The sequence below is a fragment of the Lathyrus oleraceus genome, chromosome 4 (genome assembly GCF_024323335.1).
Source record: "Lathyrus oleraceus cultivar Zhongwan6 chromosome 4, CAAS_Psat_ZW6_1.0, whole genome shotgun sequence".
Lineage (NCBI taxonomy): Eukaryota > Viridiplantae > Streptophyta > Magnoliopsida > Fabales > Fabaceae > Lathyrus > Lathyrus oleraceus.
The window spans coordinates 56,724,367-56,733,471 of record NC_066582.1 but is presented as its reverse complement, the minus strand read 5'-3'; the positions used below and the strand labels follow the sequence as shown (position 1 = coordinate 56,733,471).

The window sequence follows — 9,105 nt, the reverse complement described above, 5'->3', positions numbered from 1 at the left end:
AATAATGAATTTTTATTAAATAATAATATAAAATTATTTTACTATCAAGACTATATATATATATCTATTTATATATATATATATATAACTTTGAACCAATTCAAAAGAAAATTGATTTAAAATAAACTAAATTATTATATTGTCAAAATTATATTTTTTGAAATGTTTATTTTTTATATGAGGAAAAAGAATACGCATTGGTATTGTAAAAGACTATTATACTGTCAATCAATCACGAACGTATATTCTCTCAAATTATACTTTAATTTTAAAATACTGATATAATATGACTTAATAAAATATTACAATCCTATTAGATGATGGTGTGAAACTAGTTTACACCGACAATATATTATCTTTAATCTCTTTTTATGTTAGGGATTAATTATTATGCACCGTTTTTATATTAGAGATTAATTATTATGCATGGTCAATATAAAAAGATTTATACTGTCGATTCATCATCATCACCTGCATTATTTTATAGATTTTTAAAATAAAAGTCAAACTTATTTCAATATCCAACTTTTAGGATCAAGTGACGATGTAAATCACCGTTTATACTATCGGTATATTTCAATTAAATCATTTATATTAATATTTAAATTTGAACTAAATTACATATATTTTTATATCTAAATGAAATATTTAAGCTCAAAATAAATAGAAAGTCATGTCATGCAATAGATATTTCTAAGTTGAAATCTATTATTATTGGCTGCAGCAATCCCCCACCCACAGACAAGGCAGGATTGAAACGCCGCGTTTATAACTTTCCTATGCACACGGGCAACGGCAGTGTGAATTATGGTTCATTTCGATCTTGTTATCGTTATGATTGAATAATTGATTGATGGAATGAAAACTACACTGTGCCGCGTTTGATCTTCTACGCTACGCTGCATTCTCTAATCGACGATCATGGAGGACCCTCAGTATCTAAACAGCCATCCTCCACAGTATCAACACCAACGCGCTTCCGTTCCTACTCCACCGTCGCATCAGTCCGACAATGATCACACTACCGCAGAGTTACGCGCTCTCGATTGCAACCTCGCTTCCCTCTGCGAACATGTCCAAATTGAAGGTTTCAATTCCGGCTCTTTCTCCGATATCGTCGTTAATGCTATGGGCTCCGCTTATCACCTCCATCGTCTCATCCTCTCTCGTAGTTCATATTTCAGGTTATTACAGTTATTCCTCGTTTTTGTCAATTCGTGAATTTCCTCGTGTAGAAATTTATTTATAATTTTTAAAAATAATATTTGAATTCAGCTTAATTTATCAATTTTACAACTCATCAATTCCCCTGAATAACTTAATCGGTATATGTATCTTCGTGATAAGTGTAATTTTGGAGCTGTTTAAGTTTTAGAGAATTGAAACTAGGGTAAGGATGATTGATAGGTTTTTGTACTAGTAATTATGATTACTATTTGATTACTAGTTTTAGAGAATTGAAACTAGGGTAAGGATGATTGATAGGTTTTTGTACCGGTAATTTTGATTACTATTTGATTACTAGTTTTAGAGAATTGAAACTAGGGTAAGGATGACTAAAACTAGGGTATATTTGATTACTAGTTTTAGAGAATTGAAATCTATCTAGCTCCGACACCTATGAAAAAATGTGTGTCGGTCCGACACCTGTTTATGTTTAATTTATTCACTTTTTCATAGATTGAAACAAGGGTAAGGAGGATTGAAACTAGGGTATATTTGATTACTAGTGCTCCATATTAGAGCTTTTGTGGGGTGGTTATGTTTTCTAATTTAGATTGGGAAACAAGGCTATGCTATGAGCAGCTATATGAATTATGGATTTTCTAATGCTTATGTGAATCAGGAACATGCTTCATGGTCCATGGAAAGAAGCCAGTGCTCCTATAGTGACCCTACACATTGATGATAAGAATGTTAATGAGGAGGCTATTTCAATTGCTTTGGCGTATCTTTATGGGAACCACCCTAAACTTAATGATGATAATGCCTTTCGTGTCCTTGCTGCCGCTTCCTTTCTTGACCTTCAGGTATGTTGTTGTTTACATTAATGACTTGAAGCACACGAAATATCGAAGTAATTTTAAACCTCGTAAAGTCGTAATCATTTATATGTTTTATTCTTTTAGCGTGATTTTCAGATTTTATATTTGTAGTTTGATTTTCAGATTTTATAATGTTTTTTATTTGGTGTATCAATACAACTCTGTAGGATTTATGTGCTATATGTACAGATTTCATTATATCTGAGCTGTGGACTTCAAACTTCTTGGCTTATCAGGTTCAAAAACTCAGATGCTTGTATAGCTTCATTTATGAAATTTAAATCATACTGTATAAATATTTTGGTCAGTTATTGATGGTGGGTTATTGCAAGCTAGGTGTTTGCTGAGAACCAAGATTACGGCATTCATGGGGAGCGTGTTAGAACTGCTTGTTGGGGATACCTTTGTCAAAGTGGCGGCATAGAATTGAGAGAGGTAAAGAATAAAATAAAACGCATGCTTGCATATGGTGGTTTTGGTTCTTGATTATGTATTTCTTATGAGTACAAAGATTATGTTTGATTAAGCAATATTTGCTTGTTGCAGGTGCTTCCTAAACTTTCATCTAATACATTACATGCATTACTGACCTCTAATGACCTGTGGGTACCCTGTGAAGAGAAGCGGTGAGTGGCTCATAGACCTTAGTTAAATTTTGTTAACATATTGAACTTTTCAATGCATAATACATTTCTAATGATTTGTGTAAAGGTTTGAATTGGCTTTGCATACATTCCTGGCAAAAAGTGCTCACTCCAAAATTGAACATCCTGCACATGGAGTTCCTGGTTCGGAGTTGGCAACTGGCATTCATTCTGATAACACCAAAGGAAAAGGTATAGCTGATAGTTGTACTAACAAGAGGTTGGAAACTGACTTGGGTAAAATGAGTATTAAAAGTGATCTTAAGGACCCTACCATACCTAATCTTTTTGCAGAGCTTGCAGACTCAGTAGTAGACTTCAACAGTGACATTTCTGATTCCAATCAACAAGTTCAACTTGCTTCATATGTCAGTTCACCAAACATGAATCCAAGATATTCTTGTGACATGGAAGGGCCTTCATTGGGAAATTCATTGTCTGACACAGATGGGGCGAGAACACCATGTTATGTTGAGGGGCCTCTTGGTGCCGAAGTAACTACTGGAGTGGGTATTGAAGGGCCATCTGAGGAAGGACCTTGCTACCTTTCAGATAACAGCAATAGGCTGGTGAGGGATCAATCAAGACATTGTTTTTCAACGAGTTCTTGTAATGGGCTCACATCCAGTGAGTGGGGAAGGTATGGAGCACCTTTGCTCTCATGGGGTGGCCATGTTGGCAGAAGACAGGTCAAAGCTCATTCCAGAGGAAACTATGGAGATGAAGACAATGTATTTCTTAATATATTTGAAGGGGGCTCACTTTTATATTGCAGTATGTCTTTTGATGCACTTTTAAATGTCAGAAAGCAGCTTGAAGAGATAGGATTCCCTTGCAAAGCTGTAAATGATGGTTTGTGGCTGCAGGTTGGACTGAGATTAATTTGACTTTTGAAGTTAGTTTTATATTTGGCATCTTAGAAGAAGCTTATAAATTTAAAGTTGCAATCTTTAGTTTTCCTCCTTAAAGGCTTGCACTAGTTTTGTCCAATAACATGTTATGTTTTTCATTATTCCACTATAGCAAACCAAGTTTGTCTAAACTGTCAGTATCCTCCTCAAAAAGCATATATTCTTGAAAACATTTGAATGTCACGATTTCTATTTCTGCATTATCAATATTTGATATGGATCATAAATACTCGTCATCTAAATTATTATTCATGGGACAGAAATTATTGGTTGTAAATTGTTATAGACATTATTGCTTTGCTGTTTTAATTTTTTGTTGCTTTTTCAGATGCTTCTTAGTCAGAGGGTACAAGATATTGCTGCCGATACATGCAGAGTTTGTTCCCTTATGACTATGTCTTGTACTTGCCACAAGCAGTTTGCATTTGTACATGGATCTACTACCACTGGATCTTACATGCAAGAACATAATCATAACAACATGCCTGGGGGTGGAGGAAATATATATGTCGCTGAATCTTCTACAGGCGAAAGAAATGGCTCCTTTAGACCTGTACGAGTACATGTTAGAGGTGCTAATGATGGGCTTGCAGGTATTGGCCGTGGGACTACATTTGTTCCTGCGGCGGCTTCACCTCCTACACGATTTGTCTTTTCTCGTGTACCATTTGGCATTGGCAACAGAAACTACCCTCAATCTGCTGCCAATGACGATTCAGACACACGTGCTGATCACAATGGAGACCTGTCTGGAGATGGATTGACAGCTTTAGTTGGGCTAAGCCAGGGAGGGAATTATGGAACAAATGTACACACAGAGCTAATACAAAGGGGGCACGAAATTGCCTTGCAAAGTACTGCTGGAGGTGCAAGTAGTGGTGGCATTCCAGTACAAATGTTAGAGAGACCAGAACATACCATTGGTATAGAATGGGAGAATGAAAACAGCTCTTCTATATCATTGGATTTGAAAACACCTTTAAGCCATTTCCCCCCGTTCCGCTTTGGGTAGGTCAACCACTTTGCAACTATTAATATCTGTTAAAATAATATATATTAATAGTTTAGCTGTCTTGTGGGCTGGTTTTATGCCCCAGCTCGCACATTCACCACACTAGAAGCTTGTGGTGGGTCATATAGATTTGGTAATCCTCCTTAGTTACCATGTTACTAGATTTGGTATCTCTAATATTCAGACTACTTTTCATTCTATTTCTATTTTTCTTTTAGATGGCTTTCTGCCGACATTTTCATTGTCGTTGTCTTGTAGATGCTATTTGGCAGAATTTAAACCTCATCATGCATACAAGTCCCTTCAACATATTTTTTGTGAACCATATTTCTCTCCTTCTTGTTCCCCTTTAATTGTGTTCTTATCTGTATGAATCTTCTCTCCTCTTCTTGAAGTTCAATTATCTATTTTGATGAGAAGCTTATACACTCTCTCTTGGAAGGTGTTCTTGAAATCTTGACATAGATGTTCCTTTTAAATTCGATTTTCTGTGTCTAATATTTATGACCAATACTATTTCTTGACTGCATGCAAAGCATGCCTTACAAGTTAGGTTGATTGGTCTTGCAATTTCTGTTTCAGTTGTTTAACCAATTCACATCTATACATCTGTTTTGCATACATGGCTTCTGTTTATGTTTCTTTTTGAGGTTCCCAAATGTGTGGGTACTAAGCTTCATCAGTTTATTTAAGAATTCTTGAATCTTCTGGTAATTTTGTAGTGTAAGTTTTGAGGAAGTACACAGGCTTAGTGATGGCCAGGTCAAGCATTCACCAGAAGTTTTCTATGCTGGTTCTTTATGGAAGGTAACATGAACATCAATTAATCATTATATTCATCTGGGATGATATTGATTATATTGGTTTGAAAAGATTTTATTTCTTTGAATCTTCAGGTCAGTATTCAGGCTTTTAATGATGAAGATCCCCAAGGACGGCGCACCCTAGGTAATGTTTTAATACATCAAAATTCTCATCTTCTGGATGTGAATTCATATCAGTAGTAGTAAACAGAAAAGATCTTGTCTATCTGGGTGCTTATTTTCAATGCTAGTGCAGGGTTATTTCTTCACCGTCGGAAGGCAGAGATAACTGATTTACACAGGAAGGTTAGCAGAACTGCTTTTCATTTACTTAAATAATTTGGGCCTAAGATAGTTTGGAAATATATTTATGCTTTAAGTTTGAAATAATTTATGTCTTAGTAAAATAGTAGCAGCCTTACTACCACACAAGGGAACTTTTTTTTTCCTTAAATATAAAATACTAATTGATTCAAACTTGTATACCTGCTACCTGGTTGCTAATAACTTTCATTGTAAATATTAAATTAGATGTTACACCTTACATCATATCTTTGAATTTATTTGTTATTAGGTACATATGTATGTTGACTCACGTGAAAAGGTGACCGCCCGATATCAGGTAATAATCTAATGACTACTGCTTCAGTAATTTAGATGTTTGATGATATTCATTTATTTCCGTTAATGATTCTGGGTTTGTTCCACCTTGCATATTCAGTTGACTTGCCCATCCAAGAGGGAAATGTTGGTGTTTGGAAGCTTTAAACAAACAGGCACTCTTCTACCCAAAGCTCCGAAAGGATGGGGTTGGCGAACTGCTTTGCTATTTGATGAGCTTGCTGATCTTCTCCAAAACGGAGCCCTAAGGGTTATTGCTGTAGTGCAGCTTGTTTGAATTAAACAGGTAAAATATCAAGTTCGTTTCATACCATAGTTGAAATATAAATGTTCGCAACAAATTCACTACCATACTATTTATCATTGATTAAAATTCATGTACATCAATGAAAACATAAGACTACTACTCCTTTCAATAACTAGACCACATAAACAAAACAAAATATTTCTGTTTGCATCATTCTCTCCCCTAACATAGACCATTAATTGGAAGTTTCCTTTTAACTTCCTATTAAGTGGAACCCCACATAAATTTCAATGATGATAAACAATGTCTTGTTTTTTAATTTATTTATAAATTACTCCTAAAAGGAATAAATATGTTTTGTTAGTATTTATAAATTCCTATCATTTTGTTTCTAAAAGAAACTATTTTCTTTTTGCCCAATGTTGTAGGAGATGACCGATGGTTAAGGCCTTCATTGTACAGTGTAAGAATTGTGAAGCTGCATACATTTTTTTATGAACTGTATGTGATTAGTATACTATAGACGGTGTAGACCATTTTGCTTTGCTGCCTCTTCCATTTAATACCTCTAAGATCTGATGTACACATATTAGAAGCTGTTTTTAATATTTTTTTAGACTAATTACGTCTACTGTGAACTGGTGATAGTGTATGGAATAAAAATATTAGTAGATTCTAAGATTATGTATTTAATCGTAATTATGTAGTGTTGATTTAGAACGGATTCGTTTTTATCTTGATATTCTTCAAAAATAGGTTATTTGGACCCGAAGTGAACGAACGGTGACTCATTTATTTTAAATGAGCGCAGAAGTTGTTTGTCATGTGGATGACAAAAGAACAAAGCAATTCTATTGTTCAAAGTTAATATAAACTAAAAAGAGCACTATGAGCGACTCTCTGCTAGGGTTTGCAAGAAGAACCTAACAGAGGAAGATGATCTGAAAGCAAGAAGCACAAAGAAAGTCAAAGGAAAAGTTGAGTTAATTAAGCCCATCATGCTGAATGACACAGGAGTCAACATGGAGAGATGGATGAAAATAGCATGCAAGGTATAACATACAAGAATATCGTTGCGGACGAAACCTCCAATATCTTCTAAAAGCTAATGCAAGAACGAAAAGGATAAATGTGAAGCGATGGTAAAAGCATGCATAATCATTATGGAGGAAGAAGATGAATCTGACATGGAATTTGTTGAAGGGACGTCAAGCCAATGGCAAGGAGTGGTTGCAATTGTTTAATCTCTTTTTATGGTTGGCGAACGATTTATCTTTTCATGTGAAATTGCAGAGGAGCTGTTAGCAAGACTTTTCTTCGTATGTGTATGAATTACATGCGTGATTGTAAGTCAGATATTTTCGTTATTATGGAAACAAGAGTTTATCAGCTTAGGCTTCAAAGCAATTTCAAAAAGCTAGGCTTTGATGACTATAATTTTGTTGAGAACCGAGGATATGCTGGAGGAATAACTATGGCTTGGAAGAAGGATATATTTTCTATTACGGTGATTCAGAAACATTTTCAATTTATGCATATTGAGATTAGGCAAGATAGTGGGGAAAATTGGTTCTTCACACCAATCTATGCTAGTCCTACAGAAGAGGGGAGAACATAATTGTGGGAAGAGCTTCAGAAGATTTCATCCAATATGAATTAGAGTTGGATGCTTGAAGGTGATTTCAACTATTTAACGCCTGCTGCTGAGAAAATAGGAGGAAGGCTTGTACTGATTTGAAAATGTACTATTTTCAAGCATATGATCGATGATTGTAACCTTATGGATCTGGGTTCTAATGGTTACAAGTACACTTGGAGAGGGAAAATTTCTCATGGGGATATGAGGACTTATGAGAGACTCAATAGAACTATATACAATGCAAATTGGAGGACGCAGTTTTCAGATGCTCAAGTCAATGTGCTAGCTCAGGTTGACTTCTCTGGAGGATACTTGTGAAGACATGGTCAAACAAGCTTGTGAAGATAATAGTAACTTGGAGGTTAATCTTATTAGAGTAAAAAGAAGTGTTAGTGACTGGAACATGCACACAGTCAAGAGTATTCAAAAAAAGAACATTCTGATGCGAATGTTAGGGGGCATACAAAGAGCTATTCAAGATGGTAGAGGCCACAATAGGCTTAACAATTTGGAGAAGAGCATTCAACAAGAGCTTTCAAAAACCTTATATCAAGAAGAGTTGGCGTGGTACCAACAATCCAAAATGAAGTGGTTGGTTGATGGGGATAGAAACACCCGTTTTTACCACATTAAAGTGGTCCAAAGGAGGAGAAGATAAGTGATTAGCATGATTACAAATTTGAATGGTGAGTGGATTATAGCCTCTAGGAGCATTGAAAAGTTGTTCAAAGAGAATTATCAAAGACTTTACACAACTGACATTGACACCTGAAGTTGGAGACAAACTAGAGTCAATTTTCCTACTCTTGATTTGAACATTAAACATTGACTGAATGATGAATTAAAAGAGGCGGAAATTAAGAAGGCCATGTATGACAAGACACCTTGGAAATCACCAGGGCCATATGGTTTCCTAGTTGGATTCTATCAGAACTTGTGGAGCATTGTTGGAAATGATGTGTGTACTTTTATAAAGAAATTATGGGATAAGCTTAGGGACATAGTTGAGGTAAATTATATTGACCTTTGTCTTATCCCTAAAGTGCAATCCCTCAAAATAGTCACCCATTTTAGATCTATTACACTTTGTAACACCGTTTACAAGGTCCTTAGCAAAGCAATAATGAATAGACTAAAGATGTGCATCAATGAGATAATTTCTCCCTATAAAACATGTTTCATT

At 35.2% G+C, this 9,105-nt stretch overlaps 1 protein-coding gene across 3 annotated transcripts; it reads left to right on the top strand.

Moving 5' to 3' along the window:
- Positions 1-696: 696 nt before the first annotated feature.
- Positions 697-6,982, top strand: LOC127073295 (uncharacterized). Of its 3 annotated transcripts, none has more exons than XM_051014442.1 (14): positions 697-1,184; positions 1,847-2,030; positions 2,213-2,281; positions 2,382-2,480; positions 2,592-2,671; positions 2,757-2,881; positions 2,993-3,555; positions 3,929-4,608; positions 5,335-5,419; positions 5,509-5,560; positions 5,672-5,721; positions 5,990-6,037; positions 6,137-6,322; positions 6,712-6,982. In XM_051014442.1, the coding sequence occupies exons 1-13, from the start codon at positions 922-924 to the stop codon at positions 6,311-6,313; spliced, it is 2,475 nt and encodes an 824-aa protein (XP_050870399.1). In that variant the 5' UTR covers positions 697-921; the 3' UTR covers positions 6,314-6,322; positions 6,712-6,982. The 3 variants fall into 3 exon arrangements, with proteins under 3 accessions (XP_050870399.1, XP_050870398.1, XP_050870397.1); XM_051014441.1 differs by having other exon boundaries at positions 2,984-3,555; XM_051014440.1 differs by having other exon boundaries at positions 2,757-3,555.
- The last annotated feature ends 2,123 nt before the right edge of the window (positions 6,983-9,105 follow it).

Excerpts from the sequence above, each read along its gene's own strand:
- LOC127073295 (XM_051014440.1), top strand. The coding sequence starts at position 922 with ATGGAGGACCCTCAGTATCTAAACAGCCATCCTCCACAGTATCAACAC. Across the intron at positions 2,031-2,212 it reads CTTCCTTTCTTGACCTTCAG|GATTTATGTGCTATATGTAC; the intron begins GTATGTTGTTGT and ends ACAACTCTGTAG. Across the intron at positions 5,420-5,508 it reads ATGCTGGTTCTTTATGGAAG|GTCAGTATTCAGGCTTTTAA; the intron begins GTAACATGAACA and ends TTGAATCTTCAG.